At 42.9% G+C, this 24510-nt stretch overlaps 2 protein-coding genes and 1 pseudogene across 4 annotated transcripts in view; 1 reads left to right on the forward strand and 2 right to left on the reverse strand.

Moving 5' to 3' along the window:
- Positions 1 to 699: 699 nt before the first annotated feature.
- LOC132489729 (U6 spliceosomal RNA) lies at positions 700 to 800 on the reverse strand (annotated as a pseudogene).
- An 11404-nt stretch (positions 801 to 12204) lies between these two features.
- The window catches only part of TICRR (TOPBP1 interacting checkpoint and replication regulator), a 47794-nt gene continuing 35488 nt past the window's right edge, over positions 12205 to 24510 (forward strand). For all 3 annotated transcript variants that reach the window (XM_060097363.1, XM_060097364.1, XM_060097365.1), the window contains exons 1-4: positions 12205 to 12977; positions 20660 to 20939; positions 21981 to 22219; positions 23533 to 23767. In XM_060097363.1, the coding sequence (XP_059953346.1) occupies positions 12315 to 12977; positions 20660 to 20939; positions 21981 to 22219; positions 23533 to 23767 (1417 nt within the window). In that variant the 5' untranslated portion in view covers positions 12205 to 12314. The remainder of the gene's footprint in view (positions 12978 to 20659; positions 20940 to 21980; positions 22220 to 23532; positions 23768 to 24510) is intronic.
- Positions 18216 to 19222, reverse strand: LOC132487588 (acyl-protein thioesterase 1-like). The gene is given in 2 exon segments (XM_060095316.1): positions 18216 to 18687; positions 18689 to 19222. Coding segments are annotated over 2 exon segments (690 nt in total). The 5' UTR covers positions 19172 to 19222; the 3' UTR covers positions 18216 to 18480.

Below are 24510 nucleotides of genomic sequence, written 5' to 3' on the forward strand. Positions count from 1 at the left end.
CATCTACTCATCAACTCTGACTCTCACAGTATTCACTGTCATCCTCACCACTCACAGTTACCACACTAATCACAGAGTGGGGAGGGGCAGGATGGGTTGACCAGGGCAGGATGCCACAGGCCCTTAGCTGAAAGAGTCAAGTCATCTTTGTCTTTGTCTTTGAGAGCTTTTTGATTATCTGGCCCTTCCCAGCCAGCCATATCCCACTCCACCCCTGCCAGTTCTGGCAAAAACAACACAGGCTAGCGCCCTTGCTGTCAGGTCAACTGAGCAGTCACCCAACCTGGTAGTCAAAGCCATCAGGCCAGGGGACAGGATGGTGCCCCAGTGACCTGTGGCTTTCAGCATGTAAGTCTTGCACATCTTTTGTTAAATTTTTTTTTTTTTTTTTTTTTTTTTTCTTTTTGCGGTATGCGGGCCTCTCACTGTTGTGGCCTCTCCCGTTGCGGAGCACAGGCTCCGGACGCGCAGGCCCAGCGGCCATGGCTCACGGGCCCAGCCGCTCCGCGGCATATGGGATCCTCCCTGACCGGGGCACGAACCCGTATCCCCTGCATCGGCAGGCGGACTCTCAACCACTGCGCCACCAGGGAGGCCCTCTTTTGTTAAATTTATCCTTAAGTACTTTCTGTTTTTGTTGTTGTTTTGCTGTAAATTGGCTTGCTTTTCCAATTTCATTTTTCAATTATCGACTGCTAAAAAAATATGAAATGCTTCACAAATGTGCCTGTCATCCTTGTACAAGGACCAGGTTAATCTTTTGTGTCATTCCAGTTTTATTATATGGGCTGCCAAAGTGATGTTATATGTGTTTTAAGTAAAAACATAATAAGATCCACTCTCATGAATTTTTAAGTAAAAATACACACCAGGCAGGTAAGTTCCTTCTCTCCCGAGGCCTCCTGTGCTCCTAGACACTGCCACAGACCACTACCAGGGGCGTATGGGACCTCTGCCTGGAGAGTACACCTCCTGCTGCATCGTTAGCTGGCTCTTTCAGCCTGGATGCAGTCTGCGTTCTCCACTGCAAACTTCACACACTCACAGCAGCTAAGATTCTGTAAAATGGTTCAGCAGTCCTAAAGCAGGGTGCAAAAATGCCAGGGGCAGACTTACTGGCTTGGTCCTCACATGCACCCCCAAATTTTACTGGAGAGGAGAGAGACAATCCCATCTCATGGACCTAAGGACAGCCAGAAAGGGTGAGAAGGGAGGCACATCTGACAGGCTTTTAAGAATTCATTTCTGGGCCTCCCTGGTGGCGCAGTGGTTGAGAGTCCGCCTGCCGATGCAGGGGATACGGGTTCGTGCCCCGGTCTGGGAGGATCCCATATGCCGCGGAGCGGCTGGGTCCGTGAGCCATGGCCGCTGGGCCTGCGCATCTGGAGCCTGTGCTCCGCAGCGGGAGAGGCCACAACAGTGAGAGGCCCGCATACCGCCAAAAAAAAAAAAAAAAAAAAAAAAGAATTCATTTCTAACGCCCTCGGCGGATCATTTTGAGTCTTAAGGGGAAGACGATGCCTTCCCCAGAAGCCTGCAGGTGCTTCTGGAAACCTCTTTTCAGCCTCAGATGAGACTGTCTGATGCTGTGCTTTCTGGTCTGGTGTGCTTTCTAAGCTAACCACCGTTAAATATTCTTTTCCTTTTTTTAAACTGTAGTAAAATACACATAACATAAAATTTACCATTTTAGGACTTCGCTGGTGGTCCAGTGGTTAAGAATCTGCCTGCCAACGCAGGGGACACAGGTTCAATCCCTGGTCTGGGAAGATCCCACATGCCGCGAAGCAACTAAGCCCGTGCACCACAACTAATGAGCCTGCACTCTAGAGCACTCGTGCCACAACTACGGAAGCCTGCGTGCCTAGAGCCCGTGCTCTGCAACAAGAGAAGCCACCACAATGAGAAACCTGTGCACTGCAATGAAGAGTAGCCCCCGCTCACTGCAACTAGAGAAAGCCCGCGAGCAGCAACGAAGACCCAAAGCAGCCAAAAACAAATAAGTAAATAAATAAATTTGTTTAAAAAAAAATAAATGAATTAGGGAATTCCCTGGTGGTCCAGTGGTTAAGACTTCGTGCTTCCAATGCACGGGGCATGGGTTCCTTCCCTGGTCGGGGAAATAAGATCCACATGCCGTGTGGGCAAAAAAAAAAAAGAAAAAATGAATTAAAAGCAGGTTCCCCATCCCTCCACACCCAGTCCACTTGGCAGCCCCAAGATGAATGGTGTGATAGAAATCTTTCTTTCCTTGTGGCTTCTATTAGCTGGTCCGGGCCTCACTGGCTTAGCCCAGCTTGGGGCTGTGAAACTGCAGGTCTACTCGCCTAAGTGGAAGGGTGGGTAGATTCCTATGGGGAGGCGCCCTCCAAATCAGGTCCAGCCCTCCCCTCTGCTCTGGCCATGGCTCCATTAGAGAGGCTGCAGTCCTGCCCACCCCCTAAACTGTCTGGGGTCTGCATTACTTCCCAACATTCCACCCCAGACCCCATGGCTTCCCTAAGCCAGGGAAGGATGGGCAGGATGCCATCCAAGGCCCTCCAAGAGTAGGGAGGGGAATTTGAGCTCCTTCCTCAAAAGTGAAACTATACCTCCTTGGGCAGAGCCTGAGGCTGACGGTCGGTCATCAGGGTGAGAATTGCCCCAGTCCGTGTGCAGACTCAAGATCTTTGCAGCGTAACTAGCTTCAAAGAAGGAGTTTAGTCTTAGAAGGAGTTTCAGCCTTGCTCAGCAGCTCCAGAGCCCCCCATCTGCTTTAGTCCCATCTCTTGACAGGCTTCCATGAGGAGCCTGGGCTGCCTCCCTAGGGGACCTTCCTTTTGTCCTTGGGTTCTCACAAAAGTGAATGGACCCAGTGTTCCAGACCATTTGCATAGGACCCAAGGTGATCTGTTCCGGGCTCTGTGCGGTCCTGATAAGGCAGGCCTGGGACATGCCTCACTGGCTTCATCCACGGCTTGGCTCTCTTTGCCAGAAAAGGGAGGGCCAGTCCCACAGGGCTCTGAGATTGTACTGGCCCTCAGACATGGTTTGCCCAGGGACTACTGCTGGGTGGGAGTGGAGGTGGGGTTGGAGCAAGATGGTAGGGATCCCAGGCCTCAGGCTAGCAGGGGTCGAGAGAGATGATGGGGCAGAGGTGAGGCAAGCACCACCCAGCCTTATACCTACACTTCTGCACCCCACTCCACCCTCCACCATGCTGAACCGCAGCACTGCCCCTCCAGTAAGTACAGGGACCGCTCAATCAGCTGTGTGATGTCCAGCAACATCCTTAAGCTTTCTGAGCTGTAAAAATGGGGATTCTAGAAAATACCCAGAAGGGTTTTTGGAAGGTTAAATATGAATGTTCCTTGTGTAATGCCAGACACTCAGAAAGTCTGCAATACACATCATTTTCCTCTCTGCTTTCTTCTCTATAACAGTTTTATGCACATTGCTTTGGTTCTATCAGGGAAGCTAGGCAAGCTGGCAGTTCCCAGAAGAGGTGGGGAAGCCACCGTCTTCTCTTTGTGCCCAGAAATACTGCCACCAATGGATGGCTTCCTCCAGAGGCCACCAGCTAACACTGGCGTACTGACACCCTGAGTGGAACTGACGGCTGGGTAAATGGCTGCTGTGGAGGAGAAACAATGTCCCCGAAGACCCACCCTTTACCCAGACCCACCAAGGACACCTATTCTTCATGTCACTGCCAGTAAAAATTCCCATCTTGAGACTCAATCCAGTTCAGTTAGAATCTGTGGAGGTGGGACCAGCTTTGGGTATTGTTTAAAAGTCCCCAGGTGCTTCTAATGTGTAACCAGGGTTAAGAACTACTGGTCTAGTCCAACCTCCCCATTGTAGAGGTAAAAACACACAGGGGGAAATAAAACAACCTCAGAAAGGTTAAAAGAAATAAAATATTTAAAGTGACAGGGAGAATTTAGTGCAAAGTAGGTGCCCCAAAGAGGGAAGCTATTATTATTTCATTATTTCTATTATTGCTCTAGACAGGGTTGGCTTCAGGGACAGGCGACTTGCACAGTCACACAGGCCCTCATGCTTAGAAGGGCCCTATGCTTGGTTTAATGCTCTGCTGTTGTTGCTTTGAAATTTTTAATTTTTTTTAACAAGGGGGTTCCACATTTTTCACTTTGCACTGGCCCTGGCCCAAGATCATATAGCTCTTGAAAGCAGAATGGATTATCACCCCTCTAAAGAAAGATGAGGAACACACTCAACGCTCAGAGGCTTGCTGGGTGTGGAGCTGACCTGGGTTCATTGCCCAAGGAGGTTCCTTCTCCTGTTCATTCCATCACAGGGAGAAGGCTGCCCTTGCATCTCTTGGAGGAAGCAGTGTAAGAGCTTCAGAGCTCCTTCTTATTATCTGTGAGAGGCCCTCTGAGCCTCAGTTTCTTAATCTGTAAAATGGAGGAAATAATGCCTGTGAATTTTTGTGAGGAGTGCCCAGAAGCATGACTGTCCCTCTAGATGCTGGAAATATGTGACTTCCCATCCCTTTATTGAGAAGAGGGGGACCCATGTGCTCCCAGTACAGCCTTTTTTCCCCCCTGGGAGGCCCATCATTAAGTTCCCAGACTTCAGCTTTTCTCACAAGAGGAAGTAGTTCTGGGGAAAGGTTTCATTCTGGAGCAGGGTGTGTATGCTTCAGAGCCCTTAGTGAACTGTTGCTGCTACTGCCCTCTGGTGGAAATATATCTGTATCTGCCCAAATTCCTAACATCCTTCCGGGAAATACGAAATTGCTTGATAACACACTACAATCCAATTTAAAAAATAATTTATTGCTACTCTGCTAGACACTAGGGATGCAAAGATGAATAAAACACAGTTCTTGCCCTCATAGTTTAGAATGTGAAACAAACTCCTAAAGAGATAGCTTGAATTATAGTGCAGTGTGATATTTTAATAAAAACAATGACTCCCAACTTCTGGTTCCAGACAAAATGGAGTAGACATATTTATTCCTAGTCTTCCCACTAGTAAAAGCTAAATATCCCCTGGACATTCCACATAAACAAACATAAGAAGACTCTGAGAGGTTGAGAGAAGAGGCAGACTGGCTAGGGCTCTCTTGAGACCCAAGAAATGATATGGCAGTGAGTACCCTGGGTTTCCTTTTTGCCTTTTATATCTAACTGGATACTGGAGAAGCTGGCAACCTAATACGTCGATGGAGGCAGGCAAAAACCAACAACAAAGCCTGCTCTCTATAGTCAAAAGACGAGGAAAGAGGGCTTCCCTGGTGGCACAGTGGTTAAGAATCCGCCTGCTGATGCAGGGGATACGGGTTCAAGCCCTGGTCTGGGAAGATCCCATGTGCCGTGGAGCAGCTAAGCACCACAACTACTGAGCCTGCACTCTAGAGCCCTTGAGCCACAACTACTGAGCCCTTGAGCCACAACTACTGAAGCCCACGTGACTAGACCCCGTGCTCCGCAACAAGAGAAGCCACCGCAATGAGAAGCCCGTGCACCTCAACGAAGAGTAGCCCCCACTCGCCGCCACTAGAGAAAGCCTGTGTGCAGCAATGAAGACCCGATGCAGCCAAAAATAAATAAATAAATAAATACATTAAAAAATAATAATAAAAAATAAAATGAACTGCTTAAAAAAAAAGAATGAAACAGAGGCTATCACTACAAACACTGCAGACATCAAAAAGATAATAAGAGAATACTGCAAGCAACTCTACCCACATAAATTTGATCAGTTAGACAAAATGGACCAATTTCTTGGAAAACACAAACTACTATAACTCACCCAACATAAAATATATCATTTGAATAGCCCAATAACTAATAAAGAAGTAGAATTTGTAATTAATCAACTTCCCAAACTCATTTTGTAATATTTAGTTGTGATAAAAATACATAATATAAAATTTATTCTCCTAATCCTTTTTAAATGTACAGTTCAGTAGTGTTAACTGTATTCACATTGTTGTATAACAACTGGCCAACTCATTTTATGAGGCCAGTGTTCCATGATACCAAAACCAGACAAAGATAATGTAAGAAAATAAAGCTATAGCCCAGGATTCTTTGTGAATATAGATGCAAAAACCTTCACAAAATATTAACAAGGAGAATTCATCCATACATAAAGATAATTATATACTATGACCAAGTGGGATTTATTCCTGATACCCAAGGCTGGTTCGATATTAAAAAATCAGTCAAGGGACTTCCCTGGTGATCCAGTGGTTAAGGCTCTGTGCTCCCAACGCAGGGGACAGGGATTTGATCCCTGGTCAGGGAACTAGGATCCTGCATGCCACATGGCATGGCCAAATAAAATTTAAAAAAAGAAAAATCATTCAATGTAATCTACCATGTATACATACAAAAGTCTTATGATCATACCAATAGAAGCAGAAGAAGAATTTGACAAAATTTAACACCCACTTCTGATAAAAACTCCCATAAAACTAAAAATAAAGGGGAAATTTCTCAACTTGGCAGAGAACATCTACAAAACAGCTAACAACATACTTAATGGTAAAAGGTTGAATGTTTTCCTCCTAAGATCAAAAACAAAGCCAGTATGTCTGCTTTCATCACTTTTACTAAGCCAGCTCAATTAGGCTAGAAAAGGAAATAAAAGGCATATAGCTTGGAAAGGAAGTTGTAAAACTGCCCCTATTTGCAGATGGCTTTATGGGTTACCTAGAAAATCCCAAGGAATCTACAACAAAAACAAAAAAACCCCAAAACTCTCACAGAACTAACATGAATTTAGTGAGGTTGCAGGATACAAGATCAACATGAGAAAATGGATTGTTTTTCTATATGCTAGCAATGAATACTTGGAAACTGAAGTTAAAAATACAATACCATGTGCAATTGCTCAAAAAAAAAAAAAAGGACTTTAGGTATAAACCTAGCAAAACACGTATAGGACTTGTATGTTGAAAACTACAAAACAAGTTTTCTTTTTAACCAAAAAAATCAAAGATCTAAATAAATGAAGAGACATTACCATGTTCACATATGTATTGGAAGACTCATAGTAAAGATGTCAATTTTCCCCAAATTGATCTATAAGTTTAAAGCAATTCCAGCAAGATTATTTCTAGATATAGGTAGGCTTTTTCTAAAATTTATGTGGAAAGGCAAAAGGAACTAGGAGAACTAAAACACTAGGAGAGCTGCCACATTATCTTACTATAGACAGAGGTTGTCTCCTCCCACTTTAGGCCGATACTCAATGCCTGCATTAAATTCTTCATGCTTTAGGGACTTCCCTGGTGGCCCAGTGGTTAAGAATCCACCTTCCAATGTAGGGGACGCGGTTTGATCCCTCGTCGGGGAACTAAGATCCCCCATGCCGAGAGGCAACTATGCCTGTGTGCTGCAACTACTGAGCCCACACACTCTAGAGCCTGTGAGCCACAGCTAGAGAGAAGCCCGAGCACTGCAGTGGAAGATTCCCACGTGACACAACTGAGACCCGACGCAGCCATAAATAAATAAATAAATAAATGTTTAAAAAATAAAATAAATTCTTCCTGCTTTAAATACCTACAATGGTTTCTGAGTCCTGCACTGAAACCTCAGCCCTTTTTTTCCAGGCAATCCTCATCATCTTGATTTTAACCACTTACAGCTCTGTATATGCCCTAAGCTGACCCCATCTTCCACCCTTCCTTGACCTCCCTACAGTGTCTTCTGGAATTGTAGTGTACCAGGAACAAACTCCCCTATGTCCTCAGCCCTTCACCTTCCTGCTCTACTGGAAACCTGGCTAATGCCTGCGGATATTACTTCCAGTGTAGTTTCCCCAAGTAAGGGCTGTTTTCCCTTTCACACCCCTTATTCCACCTGGCCTGCAGGTGGGAGTAGCTGTCCTCCTTTCCCCTTCTCCATAAAACCCCAGCCTCTTTGACATTAGACTATACCCTGCCTCCTTGTCACAGTCATCTGTAGATCTCTTCCTCTTCACTGAACATTTTGGCCACTGGCTCACTGTCTCTCTCCACCACTGCTCCTGTCATCATTCTTGGTAACTTCAGCATCTGCGAAAATGATCCATCCAACACTAGACCTCTCAGTCAATCATAACAATCTCCCGGAATTCCCCAGCCTCCCTTGCAGCTAGAGGTAGTGCTATGTGACCCATTGAGACTTAAGTCAAAATCTGATGGTGGGGTGGTTTCTGTGAAAGCTTTACTTCCCTGCTGTGGGATCTGCTCTTTTCTTCCTAACTTGAATATGAATGGGGTGTATGCAGCCTTCTTGTGACTATGAGTGTGTGGAAAAAGCAGGAGGATGGCACACTTGTTGGTCCTGACATCATTCAACCAAGGAGCTCACACCAGAAGCCACTTACCTCCATTCTTCTTGTTATGTAAAGAGAAAAAAAGCTGTTTTTTAAGCCACTGTGGTCAAACTTTCTGCCCTTGCAGTTGAAATAATTTCTAATCAGTAAACCTCTCCCTGGCGCACAGCCTCAAATCCCTCAACTTCCTCTTTCACCTATTGTTCTTGTCCAGCATCACCAAATCCTGGGGTGTCTAAGGCTGCAAGTCATTCCCCAATATCCATTCTCCCCTTTTCCCTTTAGTAATAGAACTGCAAAGCTGTCACAGAGCCCACGGTCACCCAGAAAAAGGGAGGAGCCCATCTTTCCCACCCACCCAGACATCAAGCTACTGCACTACTGCAATCCTCTCCCTCCCCAACCCTTTTCTGTATCGTCAGATTTTCAGTCCTTTTTCTGTGGTCATGCTGCGCTGCTTGCAGAATGTTCCCTGACCAGGGATTGAACCCACGCCCTCAGCAGTGAAAGCGCCAAGTCCTAGCCACTGGACCGCCAGGGAATTCCCCTTCACTCACTTCTTGATCATTCCCAACCACATACATTGTAATGTCTCCTACCTTAAAAATACACACACACACACACAACCTTTCCCTGGCTACCATCTCATTTCTCTGCTCTCCTTTATGAAAAATCTGTTGGCTGGTGAGAGCAGTGAGGTAGGTGTCGTGGTCAGTGGGTGTGTCAGGACTTGCAGAATGGGAGAGAATGGTTTGAAAGTAACTACCAGAGGCAGTAGTGGAGCATTCTTTTGAGAAATACTGCATTGCCAACACTCCTGATGGCAGACAGGATGGATGATAGTTTATGAAAACAGATGGGCCCTGGAGAATGAATTGAAAAGTGATTGACTGGGATTCTGAAGAAGTTTTAGGAATACTTTAACCAATTAATTTTGCTTATATTCTTGTTTTCTTTCTTTCATAGGTACAAGAGTGATAAATTTTTTTAAAATTATGTCTACATAAATCTAAAGGAGTTCTTTCATATATAAACCCCCCAAATTTGAAGTGATTAGAAAACATTGGGTTATTATAATTGGATGAATTTTTCTTTTAGTGTGACATAAAATAATAAAGTCTCACTACCTATATTATCCTACAGTTGATAAACGATAAAAACTCAGATAAATGTTTACCTGCTCTATGAAACCTCTGCAAAATACTGTCTAGTACACAGTGAACACTCAATAAACTAGCTCTCACTATGACGATATCTTCCAGTGGGGGTGGGAGCACAGTTTTCTAGTATCTAACTGGACAGACCAGTGCCTTAACCTTTTCTCTGGTAAGATTTTTTAAAAATTCAGGACATGTATATCTCTATTTTTCATCATGATTTTGCATTTGGCTCCAATTTTGGAGCACTTTAGTCCAAATATTCCACCACTGTCCACAGTGATGTGGAACATTTCCTCTGCTGTTTATTTCACAGTATAGAAATAAGCATTTAGCAAGTTGCTGTTTTGATTGATATGTGACCTCTTTAAGATAGGAATCATTTTACTTTTGTCACTACAAGAAAGGTGCTCAGCTGCTGAGTTTTCACGTAAATTAGTTAAGCAGTATGGCAAGGAGGTTTTTTACTTTTATTTTAAATAAAATGTCTTTTATTTTAAATAAAGAGACTTTGAATGTGTTTGGGCCACAAGCTCACCCCCCTCTCTTTCCCATTTATCACTAATGCCCACCCTGTCTCATTTCCTTTACCTGTCTGGTGCCTAAAGGCATCCAAATCTTCCAGCAATGATAAAATGCTTCTCTCACACTCTCACTCTTGCCAGACTGGTGTGAGGGTGGCATATCTGGAAACCCCAGCTCACTGTGATGGTTTCTTTTTGGATGGTTTCTTCTTTTGGAAATACTAAACATTCAGTTTAGCGTTGAACTCTCCTTAAGCATTCTGTGTATTTTTGTTTTTAATTCCCCCTAGGGAAAAATATTAAACTTATTCTACCTTTACATCCATCCCTCACTTCCACTAACAGTAGGCAGATAGGCAATAACTTTTTGTTAACTAAATAAAAGGGTAGAAGACAGGGAGATAAAAAAAAACAAATATTAAATAAACAAACAATCTTTAAGGGAGATTGTTGAATGGAGAGGGGAGAAGAAATGCGGATTAAATAGCCAGATCCTGTCACTGTTTTCAGTGAAGACCTAACCAATCAACTTTACTCTTAAAAGTATACTAAGTCCCTCCTTATGAAGCTGGTTTTTCAATCTAGGTTGCAAGCATTGCGCCCCAGGAACCTTTTTGGAATCTGAATTTGATTCCATTTGTGGTTCTGTGTATAAAATCATGGCGGAGCTTCTTCAATTGTTCTGAGGTTCAGTTTCCTCTATTTATAAAAGCGTGAGTTTAATAATAACTCTTTAGAAGTTAGCTTGGCGAATAGGGAGCAAAATCCTGTCCCAGGGCCTTTGCATTTGCTGTTCCCTCTTCCTGAAACCCTCTTCTCCCAGATGTCCACGGTGCCTCTCTTCCTATCCTGCATACTCCTACCTACTTCATATTCTTTTTTCCACTTAATTCTTCTCCAAAGATTTTTATCACCACCTAACATATTATATCTTTTACTTATTTGTTTGGCTCCACTTATTGGAATGTAAGCTTCCCAAGGGAAGTATAGTTAGCTCTTTTGTTCCCTGTAATGACTATTTGTTGAATGATGAACAACACAACAGGTGTGTACAGTTTTAGTAAGCACCTGACACATTAAGACTAAAAAATGTTTGTGACTCTAAAATGACAGTCGGTGGAAGGAAAAGTCCATGAATAAAATAAACTGACAATCTACGAAGTATCATTTGTGGTCTTTCTTGAAACAACTGGTTCAGAGAATCTCAGGATTGTAAGGATATTTAAAGGTAGGCCAGTCCTAGCTAGAGGGAGTTTAAATTCTCCTCTGCTGTTAGAACCAATAATAGGGATTTCTCCCATCTAGAGTCACAACCTTCTCTACAATTGAGGATTCTTCTATTTGCAACAAAAGGATCCTTTTCATTAAGAATATTCCCCCCCTCCTCGAATGTAAAAGTAAAATAAAAATATAGAACTTTAGAAAATTAAAAGAAAAAAAACTTTTAAAAATCACCATCTCGTTACCCAGATACAATTAAAAACAACTTTCAGTACACAGTATTATTTTAACAGTTTAAAAGTATACACATAGGTAGATAGAAAATTTGGGGATCTCATTGCATGTGCGGTTTTGCAGTTTTTTCCATCTAACATTACATATAAAAACATTACTTTAAAAAGCTGCACGATGTTCCCCTTGGGGGTGCACCATACCTTATTTAATCATTCCCAAGCTGTTTCCTTTTTTTCTCAAATTAAAGTTTTATCCTGATCTTCGATTACCTTCTTCAAGAGAAACGCTTAGAAATTACTAGGACAAAGGAAGTGAACTTATAATTTTTAATATTTTTTTCTTAAATTACAAAAAATTTAAGTCTTCGCCATCAGATCCCGCTCCATAGAAAGTCTAGGGTGGCTTTAAACCAGGTCGATTCAAACCATCCCAAATTCTCTTCCCCTACTATTTTCAAGGTCTTAGTAAACCTCTCCCAGTACAATCGCACGGACCCAGTCCTCCTTCGGAAAAGAGAAACTTAAAGCCACAGGCCCCCAGCACCACCTCTTTAAATTTTAAAATGAAGGCCCAGGCCAATGAACGTTAAGTTTCTCCCGGAGCACAGAGTCCCGCCCGCCGTCCCTCAGTCCACCAATCAAGCAGGGCTCTTCTCCATCATCCTCCCAATCAGCGCCAAGGATGAAAGTTGCTCACGTAACTTACGTAAGGCAAGCGACCAATGGGAGCTGACCTTGGGGGTTAGCTCCGCCAATGCCAGCAGCCCTTGGAGAGCGCGGGAGGCTTTCGACCAGGGTTCCAGAGAGAAGCAGAGAAAGGCGCTGGTTCTTTGAAGACAGGGCCTAGGAGAGAGCGGCGCCGGCCCCGGCTCTAACCCTGAGGCGGCTGCGCGGCCGACATGGCCTGCTGTCACAACGTAATGCTGCTGCTGGACACAGCGGGAGGCGCCGCTGGTGAGAGCCCGGTCCGGCGGGTCGCCCTGCGCCTCCTCACGTACCTGAGCTGCCGGTTCGGCCTGGCCAGGGTCCGCTGGGCCTTCAGGTTCTTTGACTCTCAGGGTGCGCGGAGCCGGCCTTCCCGCGTGTCTGACTTCCGCGAGCTGGGGGTCCGCTCCTGGGAGGACTTTGAGGAGGAGCTGGAGGCCAGGCTCGGGGATGGCGCCCACGGCGCCCACCTGCCGGGCCCGGCGCCCAGGGCCACCCACACGCACAGTGCCCTTATGGAGACGCTGCTAGACTATCAGTGGGACCGGCCCGAGATCACATCGCCCACGAAGCCGATTCTGCGTAGCAGCGGGAGGAGACTGCTGGACGTGGAGGGCGAGGCCAAGGAGGCCCAGTCTGCGCTCGGCGGCTTTGTGAACGCCGTCTTCCTCCTAGCCCCCTGTCCGCATTCGCAGAGGGAGCTGCTGCAGTTCGTGTCCGGGTGCGAGGCCCAGGCCCAGCGCCTGCCGCCTACTCCTAAGCAGGTGATGGACAAGTTGCTGCCCAAGAGAGTCCAGGAAGTCATGATAACCCGAAAAATCACCTTGTACTGGGTGGATACCACCGAGTGGCCTAAGGTAAGATTACACAGCGAACTCAGATTTTAGTACGTGGTGCTGGTGCTGATGAACCAGAACTTGACAGCGTCTGCAGAGCAGCCCGTGGACCCAGAATGAGACTAACATGACCAACAGGTGTCCCTTCAGAAGGAAAGTTCTGGGGTCACAAAGAGGGACATTCATCACAATGGGATAGGTAGGTCCTCGGTACCTACTGAGTCAACGCGTTTGAGGTCCTTCACAATTTGGGCCCTATCTGTCTTCCCAGACTTAATCTTTCCTACACACGACCCTTATTGCAGGCTGTTGAAACAGTTTAATTGGCCAGCGGGCCTTGACGGCTTGTTTTGTCTTAGCAGTGAAACGCCACTGCTCTCTCTTCTGTGCCAGTTTAAATCACACTCATTCTTTAGGGCCTTTGCCCACATGGCAACTACTCAATCTCAACTTCTGAATTTCCAAACACTTTTGTGGCACTTACCCTTTCTCCATTATATGTTCCAGTCATGCAGTCCCTCACCTTCCATCTAGCCTAGAAATAACCTCAGAGGCAGGCACACACATCTCTGTATCTCCTGCAGATGTGTCGTTGCTTGTTATAGGTGTTCAGAAAATATTTGTTGACCAAATGAACAAATTCTTATGTACTTACAGTCCTAAATGGCTAATTTGAATTTTCGTTGAGGCAGTGGAGCCCCCGCTCCAGTGATAAGTATAAATTTCTACCTCCATCATTTTCTTCCTGTCACTTCACTTTGTCAATAAATAACTTGATTTGAGGAGCCGCTACACTGAGTACCGACTACATTGTTGTAGCTGCTGGGGATGCGGTGGTCAGCAAAGGAGAGTTTACCTTCTGGGGGAAGATATATTAGACAGGTATGTTTAACAGATTAAACAGATAAACAAGTGATAGGATTTCAAATAATGCTCTCAAGAAAATAAAGCTGAGTAAGGGGCTGACGGTGGGGCAGAGGAAGTAGAAGCAGGAGACAGTTGTAAATAGGGTCGTAGTCAGGGAAGGCCTTTTTGAACAGAGAACTGAATGGTGAAGGAGGAGGATAGCGAAGGTTGGGCAAGAACATTCCAGGCAAAGAGAAGAGCCAGTGTAAAGATCTGAGCTGGAAGTGAGCCTAGTTTGTTTCAGAAACAAAAAGGCAAGGAATGCTGAAACCTTAGTAGGCAAGGGTAAGCACAGTAGGAGAGGAAGTTAGAAGGTAGCAGAGGCATATCTGTAGGGCCAAGGTAATAAATTCGGATTTTGTTCTGTTGGGAAAGTGGCTTAACCAGGTGAAAGATGTGATTGCATCTGTTGGAAACATATGTCACTAAAGTAGGGGTGGGTTAAATTGCAAGGTTGCAAATGGGAAATGAGCAGATACTTAACACAAGTAATGATACAGTGGGTTAAAATTTCCAAATTGCTTTCACGTGCAAAGCCCAAGGAAGACTTAGCAAATGAAACGTAAGGCAGCAGTGGCTGGTCAAAAGAAAAGGAAAAGGCAAAAGTGTTTAAGGGAATGGTAAACATTGACGGAGAAAATGGAATCCTAAAACTTAGTTTGTTTAAGGCAGCAAATCAAGTGTTGGACACAATACACAACACATAAGGGCTAGATTTGGGATAGTTGATATTAAATCACATCGAAGACTTTATGCTGGAATTGTATTTTATCAAATACTGGCTAGAAATAAGTCTTAGCAGATTGGGCTTGGAGATTCTTTTTCTCTTTTCTGAATGGCATTAAAATAAGTAGGTTGACAGGATCTTTTTAAAGATTCTTCCAGTTCGCACATCCCATCATCTGTGGAGATGGGTCTTCTGAGGCTTCTTACGTCTGTTATGTTGTTTCCCATAAGGAAAAGCCCATCAGATAATCTTAAGCTTTTCTGGAATTTTTTTTCTGGTGTAGATCTGTCTTTTCCTGTTCAAAAGCCTCTGCCTAGCCGCACTGTGGAGGCAAAAGGGAGACTTAGGTTCTGTCCTTGGGGAGCTCTCACTATGAGGGTAGAGAGAAGAGAAGAGAAATTCCAGGGTCTGCCATGTGGAGCTTACAGTCTGGGAAGTAAAACTGGGAGAAACAGACTCAGGGAGGAGGGAATCCAAGCACACAGAACTCTTGCAAAGATAGAGGATAGAAGGGAGCATAAGAAACCTCTCTCACATTTTCCACTTTATGCCTCTGATTTACTCAACACATATCTGTTGTTGAACAAACTGCGAGGTATGCTGAGTACTGGGTGCACCATTAGTGAGCCAGACAGATGTGGTCCCTGCTGTCTTGGAGCTTATAGTCTTGTGGACATTTATAAATCCCTAAAGTTGAAACTACCACTAGGACTTGTCTGTTACTTAGCCCATAATGTACATAAAAATGAAAAATGGGGGCCTCCCTGGTGGCGCAGTGGTTGAGAGTCCGCCTGCCGATGCAGGGGATACGGGTTCGTGCCCCGATCTGGGAGGATCCCATATGCCGCGGAGCGGCTGGGCCCGTGAGCCATGGCCGCTGGGCCTGCGCATCCGGAGCCTGTGCTCCGCAACGGGAGAGGCCACAACAGTGAGAGGCCCGCATACCGCAAAAAAAAAAAAAAAAAAAAAAAAAAAAAAAAAAAAAAAAAAAAAAAAGAAAAAAAATGAAAAATGTAGCCATAATCTATATACTGGTTGTGGGTTTTTTTTTTTATCATGTTCATATATTTTTAATCAAAGCTAATGTCCTTTTCAGCTCCTTTTCAAGTTTTACTTTTCATTTGCCAAGCAATTTTTTTTTCCTGGCTGGTCCTCTGACTGAAATAATTTCAACACATTTTTTGTTTCCCTTTGGCAGAAAATCCTAATCAGGATCTATGATACCTGAACTGGTTTACCATTCTCCCCCTTAGCAGTGAGCACAGGTGTGGATATATGGGTGGTAGCATCAAATACTAATTGATTAATCTATCACAGCATTTTCCAAACTGATAGGCATAACCAAAACAAAAGCTTGGCAGTACATTGCTTATCTTCACTACATGTGATAGTTTCTGTTGTGCTCTGATACTTTCTTTCCTGGTTTTTTTCTTTAACACTGATCTTAAACCATTCAGCTGATTCATCATAGGGTCCATCCAAGTTCATCAGGATCACGATCCTCATTTTAGAAGCACTATCCAAGAGAGTCGTGGGTTCTTAGACTGGACTGTCATTGCCTTGCTGTGGACTTGGGCACCCTTTGAACTTCAATATAATGGAAAGTTTGGAGAGGACCTAGAAGACCCTTCTAGTTCTAATTTTTCACATTCACATAGCAATTTGTGGTTCACAGTTGTCAGTTCACCTGTGGAGTAGGCAAAGCAGCATGATCAACGTATTCTAGGGTAGGTGCGCCTTTATGTTCCCATAGTACCTGCATATTGTCGTGGTATATTGTGATTCTCAGCTAAATATTTCATGTTATTGCTTTTTTTTTTTTTTTTTTTTTTCTTCTTTTTGCGGTATGCGGGCCTCTCACTGTTGTGGCCTCTCCCGTTGCGGAGCACAGGCTCCGGACGCGCAGGCCCAGAGGCCATGGCTCACGGGCCCAGCCGCTCCGCGGCACGTGGGATCCTCCCAGATCGGGGCACGAACCCGCGTCCCCTGCATCGGCAGGCGGACTCTCAACCACTGCGCCACCAGGGAGGCCCCATGTTACTGCTTTTTTACTCACCCCACCCTTGACTTTAAGATCATAGAAGACAGGGACTATGTCTTGCTAGTTCATGGTATTATCATCCTGGGTCCTTGGACTCTATTTATTTATTTATTTTGTTGTTGTTGTTTTCAGAATTACATTTTATTTCACATTGATAGAAACCGTGAAAAAGATTTACATTTTCCCATGTTACAGCACATTTCAATGGAATATTTCTTGCCATAAATTAGATCTTGCTGATTTGTGTACGTGAAACAACACTTTATATTCTTCAAGATAAAAGCAAAGTGACTTAGTAAATGATTGTTTAAAAACTGTAAATCCAGACATAAACGTATGGCTTCATTATTAACATCCTACACTGTCCATACGAAATCATTTCCATCATCAAGTAGCACCCATTTATAAAGATGCGTTCCTAACGGTGTTCTAGTCAGTTGGAATACAGCAGAAAAAAATTAACAACAGCTTAGAAACATCAGGAATATATTTTTGCTACATATTAAACTGGGTGGTAACTACACCATATGTATTGAGTTCTGACTAACTTTTATTACTCATAAACTTGTTTTCAAATAATGTTAACCCATAATCTGAAAAATCTATTTAAAATCAAATAATTGCTACTTTTATGTTTGCACAGAAACTAACTTAAAAAGATCCTCTCTGACTGCAGTGAAAATTTCAAATAAGTCCACTGGCAGATAAAAGTAAAGCAAATTTTTCAAATGGATTGTTCATTTCCTACAGCAATCGGTTTCAAACATATGTGCAAAATAAGTAAACTAAAACTCTATGCTGTGAGGAGAATCATCTTAGAACAAATCATCTTAGAAATTACAGTTTGTAAGATCAGTCTTAAATATTTTAGAACATACTAGAATATGACCTAATTATTCTTTCAGTTAATTACAGAAAAATACAACCACAGAATTATTCTCGTTACCTGGACTGAAGATTCGAGTAACTCTGCAGGCCTAAACTGCAGACAAAGGTACAGTTTCAGAAGTAGTGTAGAAACTTTCAAGGGATGTCTGGCTTCTTTCTACAAGTATAAATACACTTTCAGTGCCGTCATGTCTGTGATTCAGAATGTCAGATTACAGCACGTATTGACAGCAGATGTCCATGGCAAGTAGGCAATATTTGGTCTGTTATGAAGGATAAAAAAGAAGAAAGAACACATTTCTTTTCTAGAGAGGAAAAAAGAGTATTAAATAGAAATTATATTCAGGAAAGAAAAACCTGGTCCCCAAAATAAAAGGGCCGTTAATTGAAGACGGCAATGTTTCCTTTTATTGACACTTAGAAGCCTTATCCCTATTATGAGGGATAATGTAATAACACCTCATTCTTATTACGCATTATAATCATTAAGTACATATGAACACATATATAAAAATACAGATACTGCATGGTGACTAAGTACTTTGGGAATAAGTCCAGAGTCTTAAGTCACAGCACGCATAGACTTTTTATGTCTTAACTGCTCATTTATACCTGAACAAGTTTTCATTAAGCATACTAATAATTTTCAAGTGATGTAATAAAAAAATCTGGTTACAGTATTTTACTATTTTGCTGAATTACATAGGAGAGAAAGAAGCTAGCTGCTTCACCTATTTTAATACTAATATATTCTGGATCATGTTATACAAATACATACATAGAAACTTAAAAGATCATAAATCTCCCATGAGGAGATTTATTTAGTCTGTGTCATTGGTGTGTATTTGCAAAACATTTTAACACTGCAAACATCAGAGGTTTCAAGATCGGGCGCAGAAAAAACTTTATACTCTACGACGACGCTGCTGGTGTGCGCTTCTCCACACGGCCTCTCAGTGACGTCAATCCATGGGAGGTAGGAGTTTATCGATGAACTGCTTGACATCCATCATTTCCTGTTGACATGAACTGTGCATCATGCCTCCATAGGTTTTGAAGGTTACATTGGTTGGATTTACCAATGTCTTTAGCCTTTCAGCAGTAAGAGAACCAAACATTAGGGGAACTAAAGGATCCAAATCTCCATGGCACTGAAGAATAGAAATGTCTCTTCACGCCACTGATAGGACCCTGTGGAAAGGAAGCCCGCAGGGACAGCCAGCAGCTGAGAGCGGCGACACCGGCCAGCTTCTGCTGTGTGGTCAGTGCTGTGTACAGAGAGAAAGCTCCTCCCTGAGAAAATCCTCCCCAAATAATTCTGTTAGAAGGAATGCCATTCTTCACCTCTTGGTCTAGCAAAGCTTTTACAGTCTCTGCTGCCTGTTTAATTCCAGTTTCATCTTCCTGTGAATCTGGTGAAAGCCCAATAATGTCAAACCAAGAAGGCATGGCCATGTTCATATTTAATGTTACAGGCATAACCGGTGCATGCGGGCAGATGTATTTGATGTGGGCGCTTCTGATACCTGCAAAGGCTTCTGCCCACCCATGCCCTGTGTCTCCCAATCCATGAAGGAAAATCACCACGGCGGTGGCCTTCCGGACGGCGGGCACGATGGCGGGCAGCGCGGCCGACATGTTATTGCCGCACATACAACGGCTCCACCGACCGCGCGTCGGAAGCGGAAGGCGGAGCGGGCGCCGGGCCGCAGTCCAAAGGGGTGCGAGCGCCGAGTCCGGCCCGCCCACGGGCGCGCGCTCAGGCCCTTGGACTGTTTAATCAATAGAAATTGATATGAGGCCAGATGAGAAATTCAGGCAACGCTTTACTGGGACTCGTGCTGCACAAGGGGGCAAGAACAAGAAACGGGCCCTCCCTACTCCCCAGAGAGGGGCGGGGGCCTGGTTCCTTAAATGGGGGTGTAGTAGGAGCAGTTTGGTGGGCTGGGCAGGAGGTGCAGCTTAGGTGGTCTGTGTACCCCCTTGGTGCTGTGTGCAGGGATCATGCTCAGCACCCTGCTTTTGCTCTCCGCGCCTCAGAAATGGCAGTTGATTTGTGGCCTTTTTGTATCCTATTCATAATTGCCCTGACTGCATGCAATTATTTTTAGTCCCTTATAGTTTCTTTGTATTCGTTTGTCCAGGTGTAAGCACTCCAGTAAAGGGTCCCATGTCCCAGCCTATCTCAATGGCACATAAAGGTTGCTCAATAAAAGTTAGCTGAAAGAAGGTTGGATGAAGAATCAGCTATGTGTGAAAGAGTGAGGAATGGCTTTTACAGAGACAGCAGGGTTTGAGCTAGATAATGAAGTATAATAAGCATCCAGTTGGTGAAGATGGAAGGGGAATACACCGCAAACAGAACCAGCAAAAACATGGAAGCATTGTAAAGTGTGGCATGTTCAGCAAACAGCAAATGGTTCAGTGTGCCTGGAAGGTAGGGATGGGTGAGGGAAGATTAATGTGTTTGGAAATATTGTTTAGAGCTGGGTTGTAAAGGGCTTTATGGCTATACTGTAGGGCAGTGGGAAGCCCTTCAGAGTTTTTACAGAAGTAGCATGGTCGGATACGTAGTTTCGAAGAATACTTCTTAAAACAAAGGAAAGATTGGAGGCAGAGCACAGACTGTAAGCTGCAGTAAGAGTCCAGACTTTAGTGATTTTCACTGAAGATAGAACTGAGAAGACCTGTTTGGTCTCCACACAGACCCGTGGGTGCAGGCAGGGTGGGTGAGTCTGTGGTGATCACCCTCTAAGGGAGGTGCTCCTGCCTCTCTCCTGTGACACTTGGCCACTGTTGTGTTGTGGAGGACATGATTTTTTTTATTAATGTGTAATGACTTTGCATTCCTTCTAACGTTTTATGATTTATCCCTCGTGAGTTGCATCACTTCTGTTCCTTGACAGAAGATAGAATTGAAGTGCTATTTTCTCTAAATAGGTGCTTTCTTGAAGGCATATTATATAGCAGTTATGCAAGTAATGGGATGCTGGCCATTATTTGTGTTTGGTTCAACAAATACATTAATTGTGTAATTTGATCCTTTAATGTACATATCAACTTTACTTTCTCCTGATTTCCCTTAGCTTTATGAATGCCTAACTTACAATAACCCAAGATTCTTTGTAATTTTTATTTTAGTTGTGGGAATCTCCGGACCACCTTGGGTACTGGACAGTATGTGAACTGCTCCACCATGTAGGAGGCACTGTCTTGCCATTTGAAACTTTCAGCCAGGATTTTACTAAAGCTGGGGAAACACTGCTTGGTAGTGAAAGAAAGCTGTCAAGGGAACCTCACCTCTCTTCATGGATTTCAACTCTGCCAACTGATTCCACTTTAAACTGTTTGCTCTATAATTCTCCTGAGTATGAAGCCTCATTTCCACGGGTGGAAGGAACATTATTTTTCCCTGTTGAAGGTAAGCAACTAATACTTGGGGCCGGGGGCGGGGGAGGAGTGGTGATGGGGTGGTTGGTCTGGGTTTCATTCATTTCTGCAAGGCAGGCCCATGAATTCTTTAGAATTTAGAATTTCCAGCAGCCTAGGCACTCTATTAACGCTTGTCATTGAAAGATATCTAAGCAAAATCAGAGATACCACAGGAAAGGACTGAAGTTTGGTACAACTGTAAGCCCATGTAAAAAGGACAAGTGAATGTTTTTAAAGAGTTTCCCAACTTTTTGCAAAGAGGGATAATATTGTTCAGGTGCCCAAGCAAATGGGTAGTAAGGTTTCACTGCTTCATAAAAGAGATTGATAAATTGAAGATCATAGAAAATCAGTGATTGACTCAGAGAAGAAATAACAAATTAGTCAATTGAAGCAGAAAATGGTGCCTGGTACCAGGAAGAGCCAACATGTTGGAATCTTCATAAATTTGCTTTATCATATGATTTGCTATATAGTGAATCTAATTTCTGAATCATTATGTAGTCCCATAAATAATACCATATACAGATATGTACATAAAACTATATTATACACTATGGACAATTTAAGGAAATTTCAAGAGTAGTTTTGAAACTTTCAGCCAGGATTTTACTAAAGCCGGGGAAACACTGCTTGGTAGTGAAAGAAAGATGTTAAGGGAACCTCACCTCTCTTCATGGAAAGCAGTTTTGTCTTTAGAATTTAAACTCGTAAGATAGGATGCACTGTATTTTATGGATTTAAGAAGCAGTGGGTTTTGTGTGTGTGTATTGCTTGAATACTTATTTCTAAGTCATAATTATTGAGAAGTTCTGAAATCAAGTCACACCATTGTAATTCCAGTCATATACAGCTTTTCCTATAGAACTGAATGAACTTACTATGATAGCAGTAGAATGAGGGTTGAAGTGTGAACTAAGTGACAATACTAGTACCTCGGCTGGCAATCTAATTTTTTTTTCTTACTATTAAATCTCTTATTAGGAGCTACTTCTGATATTAGAATTTCAATATTCTTTATTTCTAACAGGCAAAGAGATTCAAGAAACATGGACAGTTACTCTAGAACCCTTGGCCATGCATCAGAGACATTTTCAGAAACCAGTCAGAATTTTTCTAAAAGGCACAGTGACCCAGTGGTCCCTCCCAACAAGCTGCACTTTGGGCACTGATAGCTGGATGCTACAAAGTCCAGAGGGTAACAAATCAACCCAAAGGATGTTATTTCAGCAGCTGGTAAACAGGCTGACTGCTGAAGAGTTACATCTGGTAGGTATCTTCCACGTGGCAAGTTATTCTGGTCTAATAACACACTGGTAAAGTGAAATAAGTGCATTTATGAAAAGCCAAGGAGTGCCTACATAATACAGTCTCAGTGAAACAGATGATATTTTTGCAAGTATTATAGCATCGTGACAATGCTCATTAATGACGAAACAGCTTATAAAAATTGCATGTACCTTGAATCCAATTAAACCAAATTATATTCACATAGGGAAGAGGCAGTGGGCCAAATGGAATGATTATATTAGGGCAGTGAAGTGATGGGTGGTTTCTCATTTTTTAAATGTTGCATTATGTATTTATTACTTTTACGTAATAAATATATTTCATTTTTTAAGAAAACCCTACGTTGTAAAATTAGATATACTAGTGTCCAGTAGTTATACAAATTTAGTAATGTCTTCTGAAAAGGAATACATACATACCCAGATTTGATATAAATTTAGTAATGTCTTCTGAAAAGGAATACATACATACCCAGATTTGATATAAAGGTGATGCTAATTTTTTAACTACCAGTAATTCCTTACTTTACTTTGTCTTTTGCTTTTGTAAGCTCAGAAAGCTTTTTATCTTCTGGATTCCACTGTAAAACATTCCAGAGAAAAACTGAGTAGTCATTTGGACAGATGTTCTAAGAGTTATGTGCTCTGACAGAGCACTGGAGTCAGGGCGTCAGGTGACCTGGATTAGATCTCAGCTCTGCTGCCCACCATGTGATCTGAATAAATCCCCTTAAGTGGTAGAATTGATTCCTGGTTAAGAACATGGGTTTCAAATTCATACACTCTTGGCTTCTGCCTCTTATTAACTGGGTGACAAACAGGTTGCTTATTCCTCAACCTTAATTCCTCCTCTATAATATGGGGATAATCTTTTTTTTTTTTTTGCTGTGCCTCATGGCATGCAGGATCTTAGTTCCCCAACCAGGGATCGAACCCATGCCCCCTGCAGTGGAAACACAGAGTCTTAACCACTGGACCGCCAGGGAAGTTCCGATAATAATCATTTTTACTTCAGAGTGGTTATGGAAATCCAGTGAGTTATAATAAGTACATAATAAGTGCTTAGTAAATATTCCTAATAACCTTAGGTTTTTCTTATCTGTAAATTGAGGGATTAGGATTAGATGATCAGTAAGTTCAGTTCTAGCACTAATATCCATGAAGTCTGTCTTTTCCAGTTTTCTCTTTTATATTAATCATTGGATGAAACGATCATTCTGTCTTTTACTAAACTACATGCCTTTTTAGACATATGTCAACAATATTCCCAACTAATTAGATCTTCTTATGTAGGTTACCAGTGTGGACCCTGGTGAAGGCTGGCCCCCCATCACTGGAGTTATTTCCCCCTTCTCTGCCAGTGCTACAATTCTCACTGTGTTCCACACCAAGGAGACTGAATTTCAAAGACATTTTCTCCAAACGGTTGTGGCAGAGAGCCCCCAGGCTTCAGCTTCCCTTTTTTCTGAGGTTGTGGATGGTGTATTGAATCAGATTCACAATTCACCTGAAGATCCTGCTACCTCAGGTAAGCTTCTGAAGCAATAACTACCATACTCTAGGTTAGTGGTATACCATCTTTTCTAGCAACATAACTTTTTTTCAATGTGCTCTTAGTAGAGCCCAATATCTGTTATAAAATAGATAAAAGTAGGCTACAATATTTCTGGCAGTTTAAATCATTATTTATAGAAATCCTGAGGCACTTCTGAGGAGGCCAAAGTCTCTGTGAAACCAGTTTGAAATTGAAGGTATAAGAGGAAACCTGGTTTTTAATACGTTTAATAAAGACTACATGTAAAACTGTTATGATTCTGTCTTCCTTCCACTTTGTTGCACTGTTACTGATATGATACAAACCTTATTTATGCTAGATAGATATAAATATAATCAATTTGATATTTCTTCCATTCATATTTACTCAATAGATTTGTTGAGTGCCTGCTGTATGTCAGGCTCTGTTCCAGGGGCTGGGAGTACATCAGAGAACAAAATAGACAAAGGTCTCTGTTCTTAAGAAACTTATCTAGTCAGGGGAGACAAGGCAATAAATTAAATAAGGAAATTATATAGTATGTTTGAAAGAGTTAAGTGCTATAGTTATAAAGCGGAGAAAAAGGAATGGGGAGTGTTAAATGATAGGAGGGTTGTTATTTTAAACAGACCTTGTTAAAAAAGTGATATCTGAGCAAAGGCTTTGAAGGAAGTGATAGGGAGAGAACATTGTAGAAGCAACAGTAAGTGCCAAGGTTTGTGTGTCTGGTGTGTTTG

Source organism: Mesoplodon densirostris, chromosome 4 (assembly GCF_025265405.1).
Source record: "Mesoplodon densirostris isolate mMesDen1 chromosome 4, mMesDen1 primary haplotype, whole genome shotgun sequence".
In the NCBI taxonomy this organism is placed as follows: Eukaryota; Metazoa; Chordata; class Mammalia; order Artiodactyla; family Ziphiidae; genus Mesoplodon; species Mesoplodon densirostris.